Below are 24,104 nucleotides of genomic sequence, written 5' to 3'. Positions count from 1 at the left end.
ACTCTTGTAACTGCACCTTCAACTCTTTCAATTCAGTTGGTGCCATTCTGTAAGGTATAATGGAGATTGGGTCCACACCAGGCATAACATCAATCTCAAACTGCACCTCTCTTTCTGGAGGTAATCTTGGCAACTCATTAGGAAACACATCCAGAAAGTCACATACTGTAGGGATGTCCCTCAATGCTGAACTCCCCACTTGGGTGTCTACACATGGGCCAAGTATGCTTCACACCTCTTTATGATCATCTTTATGGCTAGTGCAGCTGAAATTATGTTAGATGGCAATAGCTGCCTCATCCCATATATTACCACATCATTATACTGAGGGAGACCAAAAGTGACTGTCTTCAGTCTACAATCAATCATCGCATGATGCCTGGCTAATCAATCCATGCCCAAAATGATATCATAATCTCTGAAGGGCATTTCAATCAAATCAGATAGAAAAGTATGTCCTTGGATCACCAAAGGACAATCCCTATGCATTCTATTGACCCTGACCTCTTGTCCTAGTGGACTAGTTACTAGCACCTTAAAATCCATTTTTACACAAGGAACAGCAAGAGAACCAATGATGCTAGCACTAACAAAGGAGTGGGTAGAACCTGAATCAAATAATACAAATACATCTTGATCAGAGATAGAGAATGTACCAGCCACAATGTCAGAAGTCTCGGCCTCTTCTCACTGTCTCATTATGTAGACCCTAGCGGGAGCACTACCTTGTTTTGATTGATTTACTGTACCCTGACTGCCTGAAGTGCTGCCCCTACCTCTGCCTCTGCTTCTGCTAGTTGGTTGTGAACCTATAGTGGCAGAACTCTATACAGACCCTTCTGCAGTAGTAGGAGGTGGCCCAATTCTATGGGCATTAGTACAGTCTTTAGCGAAATGCCCCATACCCCTGCAACTAAAACAAGCTCCCGAAGCCCAGTAACAAATCCCACCATGGGTTTTGCCACATGTCTCACAAGGACAGGGAGGGTGAGAACTTCTGGTTGTCTGCTGACTAGATCGAGGGGGTCTCTGTCCCGAGAATCTTCCCCTTCTAGAGTTTTTATCATGGCTTTATCCCCCAAAGCTCTTTCTCTTTCCAGTATGGTCACTGAAACTCTGATCCACTGACTTTCCACCTTTTTCTTTTTCAGTCTTCTCTATTTTCTCTTTCACTGGTGCCCCTTCTGCTTTAATTCTTTCTAGTTTAAGCACTTGGGAGATGAGTTCAGAGAAGTTATCATGTCAGAATCTGACCACTTGCATCCTCAAACTAGACTTCAAGCCAGTCTCGAACCTTTTACATCTCTCTCTGCTTGTAGCAAGTAAGTTCCCGACATAATGGCTCAGGCGGGAGAACTCCCTTTCATATTCCGCCACTGTTTTACTACCCTATTTTAGACTTAGAAACTCCTGCAGCTTCATGTCCACATAAGTATCTGAGACGTATTTTTGTCTGAACTCTCGAAGGAAGTCATCCCAAGTTAGCACTGGAGGTTCCACCAGACTATGGGGGATGATTTTCCACCAATCATGTGCATCCCCCTGGAGAAGTGACACTGAACACTCGAATTTTAGCTCATCAATGTAGTGCAGCTCTTTTCTAAATAAATCTATCTGTCCTGGTCAGGAACTTGAAACATCAAGAACAATTAAATGAACATAGTATTTTATCTCTATTCACTTAGAGGAACAGATTTCATCTTGATCAACACCTACCTCCATATATAACTAGTAGGAGCCAACACATGCCCATATACCCATACATAGTATAAGTATGAAAGCAGTATCAAACTCAAACTACCTATATACAAGATAACGGTGCTATCTCAGGTCTAAAGATTATATGCACTGATATGATTTATGACAAAACATTGACAAGAGTAAACTCCATGTGCTTGTCATAAATGTCACTGGTTCGACCTACTTATCATTTATAAGTGCCTATCATGTTTGTTATATGGCATGAGACTCACCATTCCATCTTACTTATATCTCATATAAATAACTTGGGAACAAACATGAATACAATCTTTCTGGATAAGTCATGTCCTTATTATGAAGTATCCTCGATTGTGAACCCATTTATGATACTTTGTGCTAGAAATATTGTCACTCATATTCTTAACAACTTAAGAATAATATTTCTAACAAAATATCAATGGACCTTTTCTATTACACATAAATATATTATGTAAACGGAAAAGTGGAAATGCCTTTTATTAATAAAAATATGTATAAGATACATACTGAATGATATGCTCTAGGGCATACTACTAACATCATTTAACTATTTTAATTAGATTTATTGCATATAGGATTTGCATATATAGTTTTACAATATTTTATTCACGACGATGTTGCATATTATATATTTGTGCTATTTATGGTGGCTATGGATGACTTAATGGTTCTCAACGGGAAATATAAAGGAAAAGTAAAGGAAAAAGCATGAATGCTTTATAATGCATGCTTTATGAGCTCACATATGAAAGAAAGGAAAGGGATGTCTAGGTAAGGTAGTTATGTGCCTCTAGCATCCAGAGCAATCGGGTAAGGCAATTCCGTGTCTTCAGTCCCATTGTTTGATCATGTGATATGTTAAGAGAAAGTCTCCAGAAGCTCCTATGATGGATTGAACATATTGGACAAATGATATATTATGAAAGTAAAGGGATGGGAGAACCTTTGGTGATATAACTATCTTATTGTGGAATTATTTGTGTTGTGAAAGCATTTATGTGCATGAAGCATTCATGTGCATGATGCATTCATGTGCTTCAAATGTATTTTGTTAATGTATTTTCCTTTCCCCTATAATTCTTTACTCACTATATTTATATACTTACTCATTTTCTTTTGTTTATCCCCTTCAATGACACGAGTAAGGACATCAATTAGCATATTTTTAATAATTAAGCCCCAAGGTTTGGTGTAGCTAAGCTTATGTACTTTGTACCATTTTGTGGAGCTATTTTAGGACATGTATAATTTTGGTATTATGCTTACAACTATATTTTTGTAATAAAATTATATTAAAGAGATTTATGATATTATGAGAAAGAATATATGTACTTTGTACCATTTTGTGGAGCTATTTTAGGACATGTATAATTTTGGTATTATGCTTACAACTGTATTTTTGTAATAAAATTATATTAAAGAGATTTATGATATTATGAGAAAGAATATTATTCTCAAAGTGGCCAATGAAGGCAAAGAGAATAAAAAAACCCATTTACACATAATCCAGTTTAAAAGAAAGAATGTAAATGAATGTGATGATAAGCCTTGCCCAAGTCCTATGAGATGAACTCTATGAAATGAAAGTGGAATCTGATGGTAAATAGGGGAATGATAAATAAAATACTATTTTATGAATAGTTTACCAGTGGATCTCACCGTAATTATTTATAAAGACATATTATAAAAGAGTTAAAGAAAAAGTCAAGATCATGCTTACTACAGTACTTTAGTATTGGTAACGATCCGAATTTAGATCATTACAAGTCAAGTGCAGAAATAGAGTATGAGCCATAACTTTGGCCACTTGTGAACTTATATAGTTGAAGCAATTTCTTGAGGAGTTAAAATATGGAGGTGATAGACAAATAAAACTTATTTGTGACAAGCAAGCAGTATTGCATATTGCTTCGAATCTCATGTTAAGTGAGATGACGAAGCACACAGAAATTAATTATAACTTTATTAGGCAAAAGATTGAGCCAAGATATATTGCTACTAGTTAGTTTTGTAAAATCAGATGATGAATCGGTAAATGTTCTTACTAAATCATTCTGAAAGTCTAAGATTAATTATATCCATAATAAGCTAAGAGTATATAATACATTCGCTCTAGCTTGAAGAATAGTGTTAGGATAATATATATATATATATATATATATATATATATATATATATGTATGACTCAATCTAAATTTAAGATACAAGTATTTAGACTTAGAGATTTAATAAATGAGTTTTATTATATATATTTTATATATTTTATAATAAATAAATTTAAATAAGAAAGATTTATATAAATATTAATAAATAATTTTCATTTAATATAAGTGCTAGCTAACATTTTTATATTATAAATTATCAAACAATCAAACAAAGAAGAGAGGAGGCTTTGGCTTAGTTGGTGAAGTGTATTTGTAAACGTGGAATATTGACGGGTGGAGCATTTGCAGAACTGTATAGCCAAGGCAGCCTTCTTTTATATTTCATTAATTGGATAATTGCAAATCACACGTCACCAACGAGAGCTAAATGCGAGAAAGCCTTTTTTGCATCTTCTTCTCTCCTTCATTTCTCGAGCTCAGTATTCTTCTCTGTCATGGCGGTCGTATCTCCAGCATGTTCCATAACGATTCACCCCCTAAACCTTTCTCCTTCTCGGTCTTCTGCTTGGAACTCTTCTCTTCGCGTTGGATTCTCAAGTACAAAACCTGCATATTTAACATTCTTAAAATCCACCTCTGACGACTATCAGCCTCAAAGGAAACTCGCAGTATCTGCTACGTCCGCTGATAATCATAGCAACATCTCTAACACGGCTTTCTCCGCTAATGGCCCTGCTCCTTCAATGTCCATTTCAAAGTATGTGAATTTCTGTTTGTATCTGTAGAAAGATTTTTTTTAAAAATTTTTTTCGTCTACACGTCTAAAATCACATATGCTTTGTTCTTCATCTGGGTCATGCTAATTTTTCGTTTATTAGCTGTCTTTGATTTGTTTGGTTTCTTTTATTTGGATATTTGAATTTGTCTCCTATCAAGATTCCAAGTGATTGATTCAACTTCTTAAGCTATAATGGGCTGGCTGATTTTAATTCGATTATTTGAAGAGTATATGATTTTTACATTTTGTCTCAAAAGCTTGTGAAATGATTAATTTTGTGTTCATTAATCAAACAAGAATTTCAAATTGAAGACTGATTAAATCAATTTTAGTGATAACATCAGCTAAAATAATCTAAACCGAAGTTTTTTGTGATACATAAAAATTCCCATTTACTGTATCCTTTTTTTTTGGACTCATTTTTACAAGAGATGAATAGTGTTGTCTTTGATATGGTTATTTTTATGTGCTTTCTAACAACTTCAGGGTGAGGAGGCATACAATCTCCGTGTTTGTGGGGGATGAAAGTGGGATGATTAATCGGATTGCTGGGGTTTTTGCGAGGAGGGGGTATAACATTGAGTCCCTTGCTGTTGGTCTGAACAAGGACAAGGCACTCTTCACCATAGTCGTCTCTGGAACTGAAAGGGTGCTGCAACAAGTTGTAGAGCAACTTCAGAAACTAGTCAATGTTTTGAAGGTTGCTATATATCCTGAACTCTCAATTCCAAAAATTTTGTCTTTCATTCATGATGTGGTTTCATACCATTTTAATAAGGATTCTTTTCTTCATTTATTTACAATTTTTCAGTATTTACTATTTAGTATTCTTTTAATTGTTTTGCACGAGTCAACTGCATAATCATAAATATCCAATTCTAAGATTCTACTTTGATGTGTAAAAAATGGGTAGCATGAAGATATATCAAAAGGATTCTTGTTGGATTTTCATTTTGCTTCCCTTATTTTAGCCTTTTGTGCGAATCCATTCCATAAGTTCAAATTCCTCAATTTCTTACTTTTGAATCTGATAACCAGGTTGAAGATCTCTCCAGTGAGCCACAGGTAGAACGTGAGCTAATGCTTATAAAAGTGAATGCAGACCGTAATTACCGTCCTGAGGTAATGCTTTGGTCGTTGAGTATCAATATCCTACTTGAGTCCAAAATGAGTCATATACTAACTCTGGTTACATATTGTTTCTTGACTTAATCTTCAGATCATGTGGTTGGTGGACATTTTCAGAGCAAAAATTGTGGATATCTCAGAGCACTCTTTAACAATTGAGGTGAAGATTTTTTAACTTTAATCTGGGCCATGAAAAAATTAAGCAGATAAAACTGAACCATTAAGGTTTAATGTCTTGCTTAAGTCATTTAGACAAGTGATAGGAATGGAGAATTCCTTGTTTGCAGAAAGTTACAAACTTTTAAAATGCATATGCAAACAAATGAAATGTGCATATGAATATACAAATTTACTTATGTAGATACAATAGTTTATCTTAATTGCAAGTGGTTTGGGCTATGAAAGATAATATTGTTTGTTGCTTTCAAATTTTTATATGCTTTATTTTTTTTAGTCAACATTGCTATGGAAATTACTAATGTTCTACATTTACTGAACCAAAAACTTGATTGCATTTTCTTGTTAACTTCACTCTGTAAAATATTTCCGTGTTTCTATCAATTTATAACTTGATTATTTCATTATGCTATCTGTTGGTATGTATTTTTTTTTGTTTCAGTTTCTAAATTAATGGGAACTTTGGTATAATATGTGATGTGTTTAATGGTTTGGAATAATCTATAATGGGAGCTTCCCCATTTCCAGTCCTATTTCAGTAGGAAATGCAAGCTTTATTTTGTAGGCTGCACATGCTAGGATCAATTAGTCATTTATTGCATTGGTTGCAAGTGCATGAAGATCCCGTGAGAATATTTTGGGAATCTAATAACTCTGTAATATATATGAAAAGCATTCTTGAATGTATGGGAGGGTGATCAAGTTGCTAACATTGGCCTGATTTGGGACAATATATGAGAAATAGATTCATGCTATATTCTTGTTAACATTAGAAAAACACTAGTGTGTTTTTGTTGACTGAAAGTCATTTATGTTCTGTAATTCAATTCAGTGTCAAATGTATAAATTCCTAAAGAACAAGTTACTTATCATGTGATTGGTTTAGGTAACTGGAGATCCTGGGAAGATGGTTGCTGTTCAGAGAAACCTAAGCAAGTTTGGAATCAAAGAAATTGCAAGAACTGGAAAGGTCATCTTTTAGTTTTTCTTTTCATTAGTTGTAGTCATGTTGGTTTTTGTCTACATACAGGTTTGGTGCTAATTTCTGAACCTATTGGCTTTAATAGATTGCATTGCGAAGGGAAAAAATGGGTGCATGTGCTCCCTTTTGGCGATTTTCAGCTGCTTCATATCCTGATCTTGGAGAAATAAGGCCTAATGATGCTCTTTTGGGGTCTAAAAGCAGAGCAGTCATAGGCGAAGAAACATCTGCAGGGGTATGCACTTCTTAAGCTATGAGCTCTGGTTTTTTTAGATGATTGTGCATGTTATATTCACTTTTATATGAGAATGAGCAACATTGTGTATGATGTTAGCATTTAGCTTTTTTTTTTTTTTTGGCATAAACTGTAGCAGCCCTTTACAGAAGCAAGGGTTTTCAATATTTGACTTTACATTTTGCATTATTATGCTAATCTTTGGAATGGCAATTAGTGGGGTAGAATAGATTTTGTAATTCTCATCCTTGCGTTAGTAGGAAATTGGGGTGGGGAGATAAAGAATGCAGCAGGAGGCAAGGGTAGGCATCTCCATTTTATTTTTATAATTTATAAATTATTAAAATCATATTTTATGTATTATCATTAAGTCCTTTATGCATAGATGTTAAATTTTGAAATTATTAGTTAATATTTAATGAAGAAAGAACAACACTAAGTAATAAATGTTGAATTAAACAATAACACCAATAAATAAATGGTATATCATCAAAGATAAACAAGTTTTACATATATCTATAAGCAAAAGATTTTTATGACAGGGCAACCTAAATCCACCCCTCGGTGGGGTTGATAAAGCCCAATTGTGTGGGATGGAAATAATTGCTTTCTCTAAGTTGGTTTCATTACAATACAATACTTACTATACTTTAATATCTTAGTTATTTAGTTGTTTGAAATGAGTTTAAACGTGATTCACAAGTTGGTTGGATGTTTATCTACTTTTTGGTCTTATGTGCTTATTGGCTTATTGCTTACCATTCGCCAATGTAACCAAGGGTTTGTTCATTAATTGAGTCCTACAATTATGTCTTCTCAAAGATATATTGTGTTTCTGCTGAATGTTGTTTCCTTGTGCTATTGTTATGGCTTATATACTTTTTATATTTTATGTTCAATTAAGAACTATAATTGGAGGTGCATCTCAATATCAATTTCATTATAATCTTTGGTCTATTTTATGGGTAAATGCATTTTCTACATTCATTTACATATTTACTTGATTGTTATGACTGTATTAATAAATTATGTATTTATACCTTTTTCTTTTCTTCCCTGTTAATCCAGGGGGATGTTTATCCAGTGGAACCATCTGATAGCTTTACAGGCACTCAAGTTCTTGATGCTCATTGGGGTGTTCTCGATGAAGATGATGTAAGAGTGCTTATTTCTGTATGGATCTTGGTTGGACACTACTCTTTTTATTTTAAGGCTTTTTAATTCTGAGTAAAAGGGACAGTGGGGCAACCAGTGATCAAATGTTGAAGACAGTGGAGTAATGGGATGCCAAATCCTACAGATTTATTTATTTATTTATTTTATGGTTTGCATATTTATGCTGACTGTTGGTATGTTCAACTGCACAAACGTTTTTACTCTTTATGAAATTTAATCCTGTATGACATTGGGCTTGATGGGGCTGGAGAATTAGTACTTCCATTTACATTAGTTTAATATGGTGTATGTATTCACTTGGCTAAATATTTCAGACAACTGGACTTCGATCTCACACTCTCTCCATGCTGGTGACCGACTCTCCTGGAGTTCTTAACATTGTTACAGGAGTATTTGCTCGAAGAGGCTATAACATTCAGGTATGTTTGGTGCTTCTCTCCTGTCTCTCTCTCTCTCTCTCAACTCCACCAATAATAAAAAAGAAAAGCTCATCTGCTGTGCTATTTTCATTTGCATCAGAGTTTGGCCGTTGGGCATGGAGAAACTGAGGGCCTTTCTCGAATAACAACTGTTGTTCCTGGAACAGATGAATCAATAAGCAAGTTGGTGCAGCAACTTTATAAGCTGATAGACCTTCATGAGGTGGGAAAAACCCACTAATAAGAATGATGTATCATGTTAGACAATTATATAATGTTGATAGATTTCATCAATTCTTTGGCATATTCTAATTGATATTAAATTCTCTTGTTTGGATAATGCTGCCATCTATGACTAAAGAATGAAAAGCCTGTGAAAGAAAAACCCTGTATTAACAATCACAATGTCAAATTCTTTTACTATTCAACCAGAAAACATGATTGAAATGCTGTCTTGAACCTTTTTTCCTTACATGCTTTGTTTCTGAATCACATTGTTCAATCAAATGGTTTATTTTCTTCAGATGTTGGGAGCACATAATGGATTCAATACAAATGTTTCTGCATTTGTTAATATTTATGTTAAGTGGTCAAGTGTGTAACTTGCAGTGGATGTTTCAGGTTCAGGATCTTACTCACTTGCCATTTGCTGAACGGGAATTGATGTTGATAAAGATTGCTGTGAATGCTGCTGCTAGACGAGATGTCCTTGACATTGCTAGCATTTTTAGGGCAAAAGCAGTTGATGTATCTGACCACACAATAACCCTTGAGGTGGGTAACCTTCACATATTTTTGTTTTTGATGGTAGCTGACAAGATGCTATACCTGGTTGTTATGATATTGTTTTAGAACTCGATTGGTTCGTTGACTGGCTTGAAGGGGTAAAAAATATTTTAAAAAATTCTGAAAGTCAATTTTTAGCAATTTTAAGGTGAAAATCTCAAAATAAAAGACTGAATTGGACTGGATTGAAGAGTTAGTTGGATCGATTTCTGGTTCAATTGGTCCAATCTGGTTTTTAAAACACTGATTATGACTGCTTCATTTGTTGCCTCTGCTTCTTTTCAACTGCCATGGTTGTGGGAGGATGTTTTGTTATGTTTAAGTCCCAACTTCATTGCATTCTTCTATCATTTTCCAACCCAAGGTGATTAATTTGCTATGAATGCCTTTCAGCTTACTGGAGATTTGGACAAGATGGTTGCACTGCAGAGGTTGTTAGAACCCTATGGCATTTGTGAGGTTTGTTTTATAAATCTTAGATCTTTCATTTGGAATTTCAAAGTATTTTCAAATGCTTGATCAGTTGTTTTCGGCTGACCCAATCATTGTCTCTTAGTTAGCAGCCCTAATGGGTTTCACCAAGACCACCAAGTAGACTTGGCCACTGTCCAATTTAGGGCTAGGGGCAAGTAAACGGTCAATTTGATTTTGAATCGAATTGAAAAAACTGAAAACTGAATTATTAGACAAGTTAAAACCGAACCGAATAATTTCGGTAATTTGGTTTAGATTCACAGTTCATAGTTTCAAGAACAATTCATAGTTTAGATTCATAATTGATAATTTCACATTCAAAATCACATACACATTTCCGAAATGGAAGAAGCAGATTTATTACTATATTCTCAAATTCACAATTTTAAGAACAAGAAGAAATTTCAACATAGCAGATATTGAATTGAAAAATAATGACAAAATTAGATTTGTAATTCATGATACAATCAACGTCGCTGGCTCGCTGCATTGGAGGACTGCCCTGGCTGAAGGTAGGGCTCGGGTTTGACAGATGAGGTAGCAATGCAAGCCACAAAGGGCTGCGAGCAAGAGGCAATGTGAGGTTAGTTTGTTCGGCTCAAACCAAAAACTGAACTGAACTTCTGAATTAGATCGGTTTGGTCTGTTTATTCTGTTCAAGCCAAATTCTGGTCACCCCTGTTTTGGACTGTAGCTGGCAAGGACCTTAACCAAACCACTGGGTCCCTATTCCCAACTGCTGGTTCAACCTGGTCTGAGCTAGAATTAGGTTTGGTTTGGTTTCAAGCCAGCCAAAATTACGTTTTAAAAAAAAAAATTGATTAAGTTGTATTATTGGAGATTAAGAAAAATTAAATTGCATTGTTTTAAATAAAAATTCATTATGTATTTTTAAATACAAAGATACCATATCAAAAAATTGAAGGATATAAATTACTAATTATTTGGACTCTTGTACATGTATGTTTTAATTAAAAATATTACCTATTATAAAATTACATATATTTGCAACTCAACTCAACTCAACTCAACTCAATTCAACTAAGCCTTTATCCCAAAAATTTGGGGTCGGCTATATGGATTTGCTTTCTCTACTCTGAACGATTTTGAGTTAAATCCTCAGAAATGTGTAATGCTTCTAGGTCATGTTGTACTACTCTCCTCCAAGTCAATTTAGGTCTACCCCTTTTTTTCTTTCTATCCTCTAACCTAATGTGCTCTACTTGTCTAACTGGAGCCTCCATATGTCTACGCTTCACATGATTAAACCACCTCAATCTCCCTTCTCTCAACTTATTTTCAATTGGCACCACTCCTACCTTTTCTCTAATACTCTCGTTTTCTCAAGTTTCTCGGCACCGATCATACTCCGGTAAGGTTTTTGATTTTTTTTTTAGTTAAACTTTTTGTTTCTTTGAAAATGAGCGGCACCGAGGGTTAGAGAGCTGCAAGCTCGCCTTCTGTCCACGTTTCATGGACCTCGGAAGAGGGCGACGTAATTAGATCGGGTGGTCAAACTAGCATGGCTCTCGTTCTGGTAACTGGTCCGGCTGCCAGACCGAGGCGAGGGGCATCTTTGAGGAGAGACAACTTGCCAATTGATGAGCTGCCTTCAGTCTTGAGGGAGACCGATCTTCAGTCTATAAGCCAGGAGTACAATCTGCAGATCGACTCCTTTGAACTGATCAAATGCCATGGCGATCATCGGGCCGATCACTTCTTTGATGAGAACGATCTCATCATGGTGTATGAAGAACAGCTGAAGGCTGGGCTCCGCTTCCCTTTGGACGAATTTTACAGGGCCGTCCTAAAGTTCCACCATGTCTCGGTAGCCCAAGTGCATCCGAACTCCTGGCGGACTCTAATAGCTTTCCGGTGCCTCTACCGAGCTAAGGCACTGGAATCCACGGCCAAAGTCTTTGCCGAGCTACATAGACTCGCTCGAAGGAAGGATGATGAGTTCTGGTTTTTCCAAGCCAAGTCCAATTGTTCTCTCTTTACCGATCTCCTTTCTTCATTGAAGAATTGGAAGAACCGGTTCTTCATTTTGAGGAGCAAGATTCGGAACGGCTTTGAGGGCATCCCATGGAGTTGGCAACACCTGGTCGCTTCGATCCCGAAAAAGATCGTCTTAAATAAAGACGAAGGCGCCGTAGTGAAAGAGTTAAAGTCTCAAGCGTCCATCCAAAAATTTTCTTGCTTGGATGCGGTGATGGCTGAACTGAAGTATTGGATGATGCGGCTGATCACTGACGAAGAATACGAGTTTCAGCTCTCTGACTTCGGCCCTGGTACTACCCATATCTCTGGTCTCTGAATCTTAGCAAACTCACTGACTTCTTCTTTGTGCAGGTATGGCGGGCGGTGATACTTCTAAGGAGAGCCGTAAGCGAAAGAGGGAGGTCTCCAGAAAAGTGAGAGCGATGAAGGATCCGGAGAGAGAGAGAGAGGATGAGAGAAATGATGATGTACTTAGAGAACAGGCTGGGGGAGACCCTCCAGTCGAATGACTTGTAAATTTTATTTGAACTGAAGTGAAGTCCTCTCTTTTGTTCAATTTCTTGATGAGATCGGAAAGCGTTCCAATTGTATGAGTACTTGATTGTTTGAACGTATTAGAGCATCAAACTTAAAAGCAACTATTAACCTAAGTATAAGAGGTCGGAAAAACATTATAAGCATGAGATCGGCCTAAGCCAAGACCAAACACCGGGTAGAACTTTAGAACATTAAAATTGGAAAAACTTGATTCGAATTAAGATCGGAATCACCATTAAATCGGACTGAAATCTTAATTTTATTTTAAGGAATATCTGGACTTACAAGTAAGGCACCCGATTGTAGCATTAGCTAAATGACTTTTCACAATATCTGCAAAGAGGAGATCGAAAGCGAGACTGGATGGTACGGAGACCTTATATTGGTTTGATCCTCTTTGATAAGAGATCGGAAAACAATCAACTAAGTGTGGGATCGGTTTATTTCACAATCGAGTCATTTGTGATTGAAGGATGTCGGCTGAGAGTCGATTTTTAAAGTCGATTGACCTCGGTGATCGGCCAAAATATGGTGTCGACAATTGAAATTAAGGAGAATCATCTTTTTCTACATGGTATCAGAGCAGGTCATCTATCTAGGGTGACTATTTGTTCTTACCACTCAGCTCAGGAGAGACCTTGGCCGCCGATCGGCCGTTTCGACTCCGATCAACATCGCCGGCGTCGCCTCAACCCCCTCATTCCACCACTGCGTTTTGTTGCCTGATCCAATACACCATTAAAGGATTTTTGAGGTTTGGCTCTCAGATCCTATTTCGGTATTTGCTTGATTTGTGATTTTGGGTTATTTTGCTGCTGTAAGCACTTTGGATTAGCGTTTCGGTTAGTTTTCTTTGTCTCAACAAATGACAGACAATAAGAATGTTATTTCTGATGTGATTCCGGTGATGACTAAGATCACGGAATACAAACTTAATGGTTCGAATTACCTGGAGTGGAGTAAGACTGTTAGGGTCTATTTGCGTAGCATTGATAAGGATGATCACCTTACTAAAGATCCACCTACTGATGATACACGACAAACTTGGCTAAGGGAGGATGCTCGACTGTTTTTGCAGCTTCGGAACTCGATTCACAGTGAGGTAACTAGTTTAATTAATCACTGTGAATTTGTTAAGGAATTGATAGATTACTTAGATTTTATGTATTCTGATAAAGAGAATATCTCCTGTATTTATGATGTTTGTAAGACATTCTACCATGATGAGAAAGAGGATAAGTCTCTCACGGCTTATTTTATGGATTTTAAACGGGTATATGAGAAACTTGATGTATTATTGCCTTTTAGTCCTGATGTGAAAGTTTAGCAAGCCCAATGGGAGCAACTGGCAGCTATGAGTTTTCTTGCAGGCCTTACTTCAGAGTATGAGACTGCTAAATCTCAGATTCTCTCCAGTTCTGAGATTTCTTCTTTGCATGAAATGTTCACACGGGTCTTTCGTACAGAGAGTACCCAATCTTCACAACCTGCCAGTAGTACTCTTATTAGCCGTAATCCAAATGGACAACAGGGTAATAGAAGAGGAAGTAGAGAAATTACAGGCAATAGAAGTAATCAGCGTAACGGAGAGGCTAGTTCTAATCAGGACTCAAGAGGAGTCATTTTTTATTATTACCATGAACCTGGCCATACAAAATATAATTGTCCACAACTTCAGAGGAAAAATCAGCGATCACATATGGCAAATATGGCTGCAGAGGATTCTACAGTATCTTCCTCTAAGAAAACTGTTTTAGTATCTGCAGAGGATTTTGCACAGTTTTCCCAGTATCAGGCATCTCTAAAGCCTACCAGTTCCCCTGTCACTGCGATCGTTGAGTCAGGTAAATCCACTATATGCCTTGTGTCTTCCTCATCCAAATGGGTTATTGATTCTAGTGCGATAGATCACATGACAGGTAATTCTAGTCTTCTATCTGCTTTTCAATCTATTCTCACTTCCTCTACTGTTACTTTACCTGATGGTTCTACTTTTTATGTCATGGGTTCTGGAACTGCGAATCCGATTTCGTCAATTTCTTTGTCATCTATTTTGTGTCTACCAAAATTCTCTTTTAATCTACTTTCTGTTAGTAAACTTACTCGTACCTTAAATTGTTCTGTTTCCTTTTTTCCTGACCAGTGTTTGTTTTAGGATCTTACGACGAAGCAAATTATTGGTAGAGGATGTGAGTCAAGTGGTCTCTACATTCTGAAAAATCATATACCGCGGTCGCTTGTTTGCTCCAGTACCTTAACACCTCTTGAAGCTCATTGTAGATTGGGCCATCCTTTTTGTCTACCATGAAGAAGCTGTGTCCTCAGTTTCAGTCTTTATCAGTACTAGAATGTGAGTCATGTCAGTTTGCAAAATATCATCGTTTCCTTCTGTGTCTAGAGTCAATAAACGGGCTTCATCCCCTTTTGAGTTAGTTCATTCTGATGTTTTGGGTCCTTGTTCTGTTACTTCTAAAACTAGATTTCGTTATTTTGTTACTTTTGTTGATGATTACTCTCGTGTTATCTTTTGTGCCTTTTGTAATGAAATCAAAACTCAATTTAATATTTCTGTGCGCATATTAAGAAGTGACAATGCCAAAGAATACTTTTCAGCATAATTTTAGTCTTATATGACACAAAATGACATTCTTCATCAGTCTTCCTGTGTGGATACTCCATCCCAAAATGGCGTGGCCGAAAGAAAAAATCGGCATCTTCTTGAGGTAACTCGTGCTCTTCTTTTTCAGATGAAAGTTCATAAACACTTTTGGGCGGATGCAGTTTCTACGGCATGTTTTTTGATCAATTGTATGCTGTCTTTTGTCCTTAATGGGAATATTTCTTATACTGCTTTGTTTTCTATAAAATCTTTGTTTCCTGTTGAACCCTGTATTTTTTGTTGTACCTGTTTTGTGCGTGATGTTCGTTCACAGGTTACTAAATTGGATCCAAAGTCTCTCAAATGTGTCTTCCTTGGGTACTCCTGGCCCCAAAAAGGGTACCGTTGTTTCTCTCATGCTCTTAATCGTTATCTTGTTTCTGCAGATGTCACATTTTTTGAGTCCACTCCATTCTTTTCTCAATCATCTGTGTATGAGAGTCAGGGGGAGGAGGATGATCTCTTAATATATACTATCCAACTAATGTCTAGTCCTCTCCCACAGCCTGTTCCTTCTGTCTCTAGACCTACTCGACCTCCCGTTGTTCATGTTTATTTCAGGAGATTGGAGATTCCTTACTTAGATTCTCCACCAGCTACTTCGTTGGGAGATCCTGTACCTCATACTGATCATGATTCTGATCTAGACTTACTCATTGCTATTTGTAAAGGTAAACGTTCATGTACTTACCCTATCTCTTCTTTTATTTCTTATAATCAATTGTCTTCTTGTTCTCGGTGTTTTGTTACTTATTTAGAATCTGTTCCTATCCCTAATACTGATGGTGAGGCACTGTCTCATCCTGGCTGGTGTGCTGCTATGAAAGAGAAAGTGGAGGCTTTAGATGCTAATGGTACATGGGAACTATTGCCTTTGCCCATTGGTAAGAAAGCTATTGGTTGCAAATGGGTATTTACAGTAAAGGTAAATCCTAATGGTTCTGTGGCTAGGTTAAAACCTCGCCTTATAGCAAAAGGATATGCTCAGACATATGGGGTTGATTACTCTGACACTTTTTCTCCTGTAGCTAAACTTACTTCTGTTCGCTTGTTTATCTCTTTAGTAGCTACATATGATTGGCCCTTGCACCAATTGGATATTAAGAATACTTGTCTTCATGGTGATCTTTAGGAGGAGGTGTATATGGAGCAACCACCTGGATTTGTTGCTCAGGGGGAGTTCTAGGCTTCAGAAGTCTCTTTATGGCTTGAAACAAAGTCCTAGGGCCTGATTTGGGAGATTCAGTGAAGCAGTACAGGAATTTGGTATGCAAAAGAGCAAGTGTGACCACTCAATTTTTTATAGGCAATCTGAGACTGGTCTAATTCTTCTGGTAGTCTATGTGGATGACATTGTCATCACTGGGAGTGACTCTGCAGGTATTTCATCTCTTAAAACTTTCCTCCAAACCCAGTTTCAGACCAAAGACTTGGGATTGTTAAAGTATTTCTTGGGTATTGAAGTTATGAGAAGTAAGAAGGGTATTTTCTTGTCTCAAAGAAAATATGTCCTCGATCTATTGACAGAGACAAGAAAATTAGATGCTAAGCCTTGTAGTGCACCAATGACTTCAAATTTACAACTGTTAGCAGGGGATAGTGAATTGTTTGAGGATCCAGAGAGATACAGGAGATTGGTAAGAAAATTGAACTACCTTACAGTCACTCATCCTGACATTGTTTATGCCATTAGTGTGGTAAGTCAGTTTATGTCTTCCCCAACTGCTACTCATTGCGAAGCCTTGGGATAAATCTTGAGTTATCTGAAGGGCGCTCAAGGAAGAGGTTTGTTATATGGTAATGATGGGCATTTGAATGTTGAATGTTTTTCAGATGCCGACTGGGTTGGATCTAAGGTTGACAGGAGGTCAACTACTGGATATTGCGTTTTTGTTGGAGGAAATCTGGTGTCTTAGAGAAGCAAGAAGCAGAGTGTAGTTTCTCGATCTAGTGTTGAATCCGAATACAGAGCCATAGCACAATCAGTATGTGAGGTAATGTGGATACTTCAATTACTAGATGAGACAGGTTTTAAGATCTCCCTGCCTGCGAAATTGTGGTGTGATAATCAAGCTGCTCTCCATATTGCTTCTAATCCGGTGTTTCATGAGCGGACCAAACATATTGAGATTGATTGTCACTTTGTTCGTGAAAAGATTCAACAACAGATCATCTCAACAGGACACATCAAAACTGGATAGCAGCTAGGAGATATTTTCACAAAAGCTCTGAATGGAGCTAGGATTGACTGCATTTGTAACAAGTTGGGCATGATTAACATCTATGCTCCAACTTGAGGGGGAGTGTTATGGAAAGTCAATCACTATATTATTTCTCTGTATATTCTGTATTCTGTATTCCTATTTAGGATTTCTTATTTAGGATTTCTTCCTAATTAGTAGAACACAATTATAGGAATCAATTGTATATATATATACATGTACAGATTAATTGAAATTAAGGAGAATCATCTCTTTCTACAATATATATATATTACTTACATGTTCAAATACACTCCAATTTCTCTCATAACCACTTACACTATATGTGAGACTTAGAACCTTTACAGTAAACTTTTGTAGGTTGAGTTGAAGAACCATATGTTTTCCACCAAGTGGCTATTAAGATATAGAACCAATGATTGTTAAATTCATAATATAATTTAATAAATGAGCAAGATGAAAAATTAATAAGAATTTAATTTAATAACCTGGAGATTTGGTTGTTCTTCCTCTAATAGCAGAAGGAAAACCAAAGGTCTCCACAGCTGCCTTGTATCTCTCAATTTCATCAAGAATCATGTCAACTTTTGTTAAATCTTTTTCCATTTTATGAATGCACGAAAGCAATCTTGTATTCACCTCTTCATCATACTCAATTCTCATCTTATTTGGATAAAAAAATTTAGGATTCAGAAAGCATCCGGCAGCATGCAAAGGATGATGCAATTGAAATGACCATCTCGCATTAATAATTTCAGAAATATTCTTGTATTTCTCTTTATTTCCATTGAGTGAGTTGGCAATTGCTTTTTTAGCTCTATCCATAGTTTCATAACTATATCCCATGGCTGTTTTTTTTTTCATTATCAATCAGTTGAAGTACATGAACAAGAGGACCAGAAACTTTAAGAGCATAAACAACATGATTCCAGAAGGCAAGACTCAAAACCGTCATTTCACGCTTTTTGCCTTTCACCTCTTTAGCCCATTTACTAGTTGTCCAGCTTTCCAAAGTAAACATTTTTCTAATATTGGCCTTCTGAAGATGAATCTTTCTCAGTGTAATAAAAGCAGTAGCAAATCTATTTTGCACTGGCCTTAGTAATTCTACTCCATTAGTAAACTTCCACAACATATTTAGAACTCCTAAAGAGCCGTATATGAAACCTGTAAGCTCAACAGCTTTGCGGAATGTTTCTTTGAGAACACGGATCTTAAAAATATTCTCCAATATCAAATCTATACAATGGGCTGCACATGGAGTCCAGTATAAATGAGGAAAATTTGCTTTCAACATTCTCCCTGTCATAAACAAGTAGATAATTTATTTCATTGATTATAAAAATAAAATGATATTTTTTTTTCATTAATAGAAAATATTAAATAAAAATTTTACCTGCTGCAACATTATTTAATGCATTATTTATAACCAATTGAACCACTTTTTCAGGATCAATTTCCATCAATTCTTTCTCAATCAAATTAGCCAACAACACCGCTGTCTTTGATTCATCACTTGCATCAACTGATTTAATAAATATGCTTCCCTTTGGACTATTAACCAAGAAATTAATCAAGGTTCACACATCAATGAACATCTATGATTCTCCTTTTCTTCTTTATGGGACTCAAGAAGATCATTTATGGTATGCACTTCCTTGGTAAGTAATCGAACTCTAATCTCATGAAAACTTGGTGGTTTCGTTTTCCTCCCGTAATTTCCAATTGCTCGAATCATTTCCCAAAAGCTATCATAATTCACAACATTAAAAGCTATTCCCACATCATACATCCATCGTGCTATGGCAACACAAGCACGCTCCCTTAACTCCTTCTTAGCTGGACTATTTTCATTAATAGTAGTTTGCCTCGTATTTTTTCCTATAACAGCCAGTTTAGGGGAAAAATAACTGTCAATAAGCCCTCTACTACTTTGTGGTGGTAGAACTTTTGGTTTTTTGAAGCACTAGTATTAGTGCCACCAATATTAATTATTTGCCTTCGTTTTTCACTACCAATTTCTTGCATCAAACTCTTCCTCTTCCTCATTTTCATCTAATCCCAGTACTTCAACATCGTCAAATTCAGGTGGTCTTTCCATATTCTTAATTAATTTTTGCTCTATTTTTTAGCAATGAATTCCTGCATTTAATTCCTTACATCTTCTGGACATTTTGAACACCGAACTACATTTTTGTAACCTCTAGCAAAGTGTTACTTGATTCTATTAACTTTCCATTTATAAACTTTTATATAGTACACGCATTGGAGATCATTGGTATTATTTCACTAACTTGAATTACATGTGATCATCTTGGGACCGTTCTTCTACTGCTAGTCGAAGATCCAGATGTATTACCCTTATCACCCATCTATAATCTAACAAAAAAAAAAAAGAATAAAAAATAAATAAATTAACAACAAATTAACAATACCCAATATAAATGAAACAACTAATTAACAAGAATGAAAAGTAAAAAGTATAGTAAACTAATTAACAATGCATATATAAATTACACAATTAATTAACAATAAAAAAAAGTAAAATAATCAAATTAACAATAAATTAATAATACCCATATAAAATAAACAACTAATTAACAACTAATGTCTAATTAACAAGAAAAAAAGCAAAATTAATCAAACTAAAACTAATTAACAAGAATAACAAGTAAAAGGTAAACTAATTAACAATGCCTATATAAATTACACTATTAATTAATAAGAACAAAAAGTAAAATAATCAAATTAACAATAAATTAATAATACCTATATAAAATAAACAACTAATTAATAACTAATGTCTAATTAATAAGAAAAAAGCAAATTTAATCAAACTAAAACTAATTAACAAGAATAACAAGTAAAAGGTAAATTAATTAACAACAAATGAACAATGCTCATATAAATTAAACAATTAATTAACAGGAACAGAAAGTAAAATAATCAAATTAACAATAAATTAATAATACCCATATAAAATAAACAATTAATTAACAACTAATGTGTAATTAACTAGACGAAAAGTAAAACTAATCAAATTAGTTTAATTTTTTTAAGTAAAAATTAAACTAATTACCAATAAATTAACAATACCCCAATTAATTAATCAGCTAATTAAATAAGAATACCAAGTAAAATAATCAATTTAACAATACCCATAAAATTTAAACAATTAATTAACAAGAATAAAAAGTAAAATAATTAAATTAACAACAAATAAATAACTAATTAATAATACCCAACGAGGGAAGGAGGAGGAGAGGGGAAAAAAAAGGGGACAACAACTACTGCTATACTAAGGAAAGAAGAAGAAGGGGAGAGGGAGAGAGCCAAGAAAATAGAGTCGAAGAGAGGAAAGAAGAAGAAGATGAGAGAGAGAGAGAGAGAGAGAGAAAGAGAGAGAGAAAGGGATACTTGTTCTGTCGTGAGGAAGAGAGGGTGTCGTCTATTTCTATTGTGAGGAAGAGTGGTACTGTTGCTTTTTTCGCGTGAGGCAAGTGGTAGGGTTTTATTGGTTTTTTTTTAATAATAAAAAAAAAAACTTACCGTTGCATTGATGAGCCGTCGCCTCTCGCCTGCGTCACCTCTCGTCTCTCCTCGCTGACCTGAGGTGTTGCCTCTCTAAAGCCCAGTCAAGCGTTCCAGTCGAGGCGACAGAGGGGCGCCTCTCCTCTCCTGGGCACCTCTCATGCCTTTGATAACAATATATATATATATAATAACTAAGTCATTTTTCTTTCATGACTATGATAGAATCATTTAATACTTTATATTTTTCATGTTGTCTGTAGTAACATAGTAACAATATTAACAATTTCAATAAGAAATAAATTACTTGTTGGGTAATAAATACCAAAAACTGTGTGACATCATTGAAAATTGATCTCTCTCTCTCTCTCTCTCTCTCTCTCTCTCTCTCTCTCTCTCTCTCTATATATATATATATATATATGCGTGCGTGTGTGTGTGCGTGCGCGCACACGTGTGCATGTACATGTCCGTGAGTTCGTGTATTTGTCTGTGTGTAGACACCGCAATTACATAAGTTATAATCAATTGTAGGCAAACGCTTATCAAAAAAACATACACCAAATTTTTATATTCTTATGTTTGGTCTAGTATTTTGTATGTGTGTCTAAATACCGCAATTACATAGGAAACAATCAATTGTAAGCAAACACTTATCAACAAAAGCATACACTAAATTTTTATTTTCTTATGTTTTCTCAAGTATTTTATATGTAGAATTTTATCATGTAAGTACATTTTTTAGAAAATTTTCTGGGGCGCATGTTATGATTATGATGAGAACTTTTCAAATCTTTCATGAAACTACTATGCATCCACAAATAATTAGGACATTTTTTATTGGTTGAATATAAGAATTTAATGATCTTATTGCATCTTGAATACATATTTAAAATATGGAATGTATATCTGATGTAAAAGAAATTTATCACCACAAATTAGTTGTCATGCTCTTTTTAGTTCTGATATGGATATAGTATTTGCCATTGCATTATAAAAAAACCAATGAAAAAATTTTAAGTGTCTGGTTGCTATTGCTGTTGCATTATGTCATATATTTCTTTTTATCAATTTAGCAATATCTTGTGCAGAATGCCTATTATTAAAAGCTCTAAATGCTAAAACTCTTTATCAATCCTATTATAGTTACATGTAACAATTACTTTGCCAATGGTTAGTCTTTATATTGAAATATGTAGATATATGGGGTTTCTACCCTCCCAATAAATTTTGTAAATCTTTTTTACATTCTTGAATTAATTTTGTACTTTTTGAACTTTTTAAATCGTTGATTTTAAAGCATTTTGGCAATGATTTTGAAATTGCATTTTTTCCCCAAAAGAAAATGAGAAGTCTTCAATGGATACTAAACTTACTAGTTCTTCTTTATTTGTGATTGAAAAGTTTGAAAATTTAGGTAGGTTGAGAAAGCCTGAATTGGCTAATTTGGATCTGTGTTATGTCGATCCCCACCTCTAACGCATTCTTTTTTTGCAAATGCTGCCTAAATGTCTCATACCTGTTGCCTTTCTTGAATTTGAATATATGGTAACAATAGTTGCTGTCTACTTTCATTTTGTTGATGAAGTTTAGTAAAATGCACCTTGAAAATGTTGGATTTTGATTCTTTGCTCCACTTATGTTAGAGTTCTACCTTCTTCTTCATTTAAGTCAATATGTTAACACTCTTGCATTGAAAATTGTCTGGATTGAATGAATGATAATTTACTTTGTAACATTTTATCAATTGTGTTGATTCCTATTGGTTGAAAATTTGGATCGAAGAAAAATTGAGTTTTTCTTCTTTTTTTTTTAAGTCCTTGTTGCTTCTTAGATCTTAAATGCCTTGGAGAACATCCACTTGACATTTTATATGAATATAAAGATTAGAAAATAATATATTAATAGATACACATACACACACAAGTTTGTTGTGAAAAATTGAAAAGTGGATGAAATATTGACTGAAAATATAAATAATTTAGGTATTTAGAGAATATAAAAACAATGAGAACTGAAAATATTTTGAAAAATGCAAGAAGATAATTGAGAGCTTGAGACTTGAGACTATGGGAAAATTGAAGAAATTCAAAAACTTTTTGGTATGGTTAGAAAATGGGATTTTGGTTGTTATTTATAGCAAATTTTTTATTTCCCAAAATATTTAAAAATATAATTATATGACAGTTACAAAGGCTAAAATTGTCGTTTACAATTTACTTTTTTCAAAAAAAAGGGGTTAAAATCCATTTGAGTGGCAAAGCTGTAAATATATCAAATAAAGCATTTGTTTGTACTTTGTATGATTGTTGCTCACTTGCTCTCACATCTCTCTTCTCAGTGTCTTATGACGTGTGCAGTTCATTATTATTATTATTTAAATTGGCAAGTCTAATTGGACTGACCGCCGATTTTGATCTGGTTCAGTTCATGATTTAAGAGAGAGGGACCAAGACTGGCCCTCCTAATTGCAGGTTCTGGGCATGTTGAAACCATGGTCAGTCAATAGTTCCAAGCTTGAGTTTGTCAGGTCCAGTTCCTGTTCTGACCTTGCTGATCATGAATAACCTGTACATATTTGTTTTCAATAAACCATAACTAACTCCATAGACTGGTAGCATTGTTAACATTTGTCCAATAGAGTAATGAGTAGCAATCTTGCATTGTTAACGCATATAGCTTCTGTGAGCACTCTAAAATGTTTCTGGAGCTACAATAACAGTGTTTGTGTGTGTGAAATTTTTATGACATTTCTTCTCTTCTTTAGGTGGCAAGAACAGGGCGAATAGCATTGGTGCGAGAGTCAGGTGTGGATTCTAAATACCTCAGGGGATATTCTTTTCCGATATAATGAGGACCTGGTAAGCCTTGTGGTGAACTGCCTATACGAATTTTGATAGGCTTCAAATTCGCTTTTTGCGCATATAGAAAACGTTGTATATATTTTCTATGATGAAGACAGACCAGGAACAATTAGTAGTTTGTGAATTTCAGTGGTGAATCAGTACTACAGGTTGTCAATTTTGTTTGTTTTTTACATTGGTAATTTCCTTTTCTCATTGGATAACATGTATCGAGTGAATTTAAAGAAGTTGGCTGGACTTGACAAACATCTTCGTAAGAGAGAGTATTGCAGTATATATTTTGTTTCAAA

At 35.1% G+C, this 24,104-nt stretch overlaps 1 protein-coding gene across 3 annotated transcripts; it reads left to right on the top strand.

Moving 5' to 3' along the window:
* The first annotated feature begins 4,224 nt into the window (after positions 1–4,224).
* LOC110649546 (acetolactate synthase small subunit 1, chloroplastic) lies at positions 4,225–24,104 on the top strand. Of its 3 annotated transcripts, XR_002493774.2 has the most exons (13): positions 4,234–4,602; positions 5,110–5,323; positions 5,662–5,745; positions 5,843–5,911; positions 6,815–6,898; positions 6,996–7,145; positions 8,214–8,300; positions 8,636–8,740; positions 8,841–8,963; positions 9,362–9,514; positions 9,920–9,985; positions 23,378–23,480; positions 23,718–24,104. XR_002493774.2 is itself a non-coding variant. In XM_021804149.2 (12 exons), exons 1-12 carry the CDS (start codon positions 4,340–4,342, stop codon positions 23,799–23,801), a joined length of 1,482 nt encoding a protein of 493 aa, XP_021659841.2. In that variant the 5' UTR covers positions 4,225–4,339; the 3' UTR covers positions 23,802–24,104. The 3 variants fall into 3 exon arrangements, 2 of the variants coding, with proteins under 2 accessions (XP_021659841.2, XP_021659842.2); XM_021804149.2 differs by lacking the exon at positions 23,378–23,480 and having other exon boundaries at positions 4,225–4,602; XM_021804150.2 differs by lacking the exons at positions 23,378–23,480; positions 23,718–24,104 and adding an exon at positions 12,353–12,557 and having other exon boundaries at positions 4,233–4,602.

This window comes from Hevea brasiliensis, chromosome 9, assembly GCF_030052815.1.
Source record: "Hevea brasiliensis isolate MT/VB/25A 57/8 chromosome 9, ASM3005281v1, whole genome shotgun sequence".
Classification (NCBI taxonomy): domain Eukaryota; kingdom Viridiplantae; phylum Streptophyta; class Magnoliopsida; order Malpighiales; family Euphorbiaceae; genus Hevea; species Hevea brasiliensis.
This window is presented reverse-complemented; position numbering and strand designations above follow the sequence as displayed.

Coding starts and splice junctions, on each gene's coding strand:
- LOC110649546 (XM_021804149.2), top strand. CDS start 4,340: ATGGCGGTCGTATCTCCAGCATGTTCCATAACGATTCACCCCCTAAAC. Junction 7,146..8,213: donor GCGAAGAAACATCTGCAGGG/GTATGCACTTCT, acceptor CTGTTAATCCAG/GGGGATGTTTATCCAGTGGA. Junction 8,301..8,635: donor GTGTTCTCGATGAAGATGAT/GTAAGAGTGCTT, acceptor TAAATATTTCAG/ACAACTGGACTTCGATCTCA.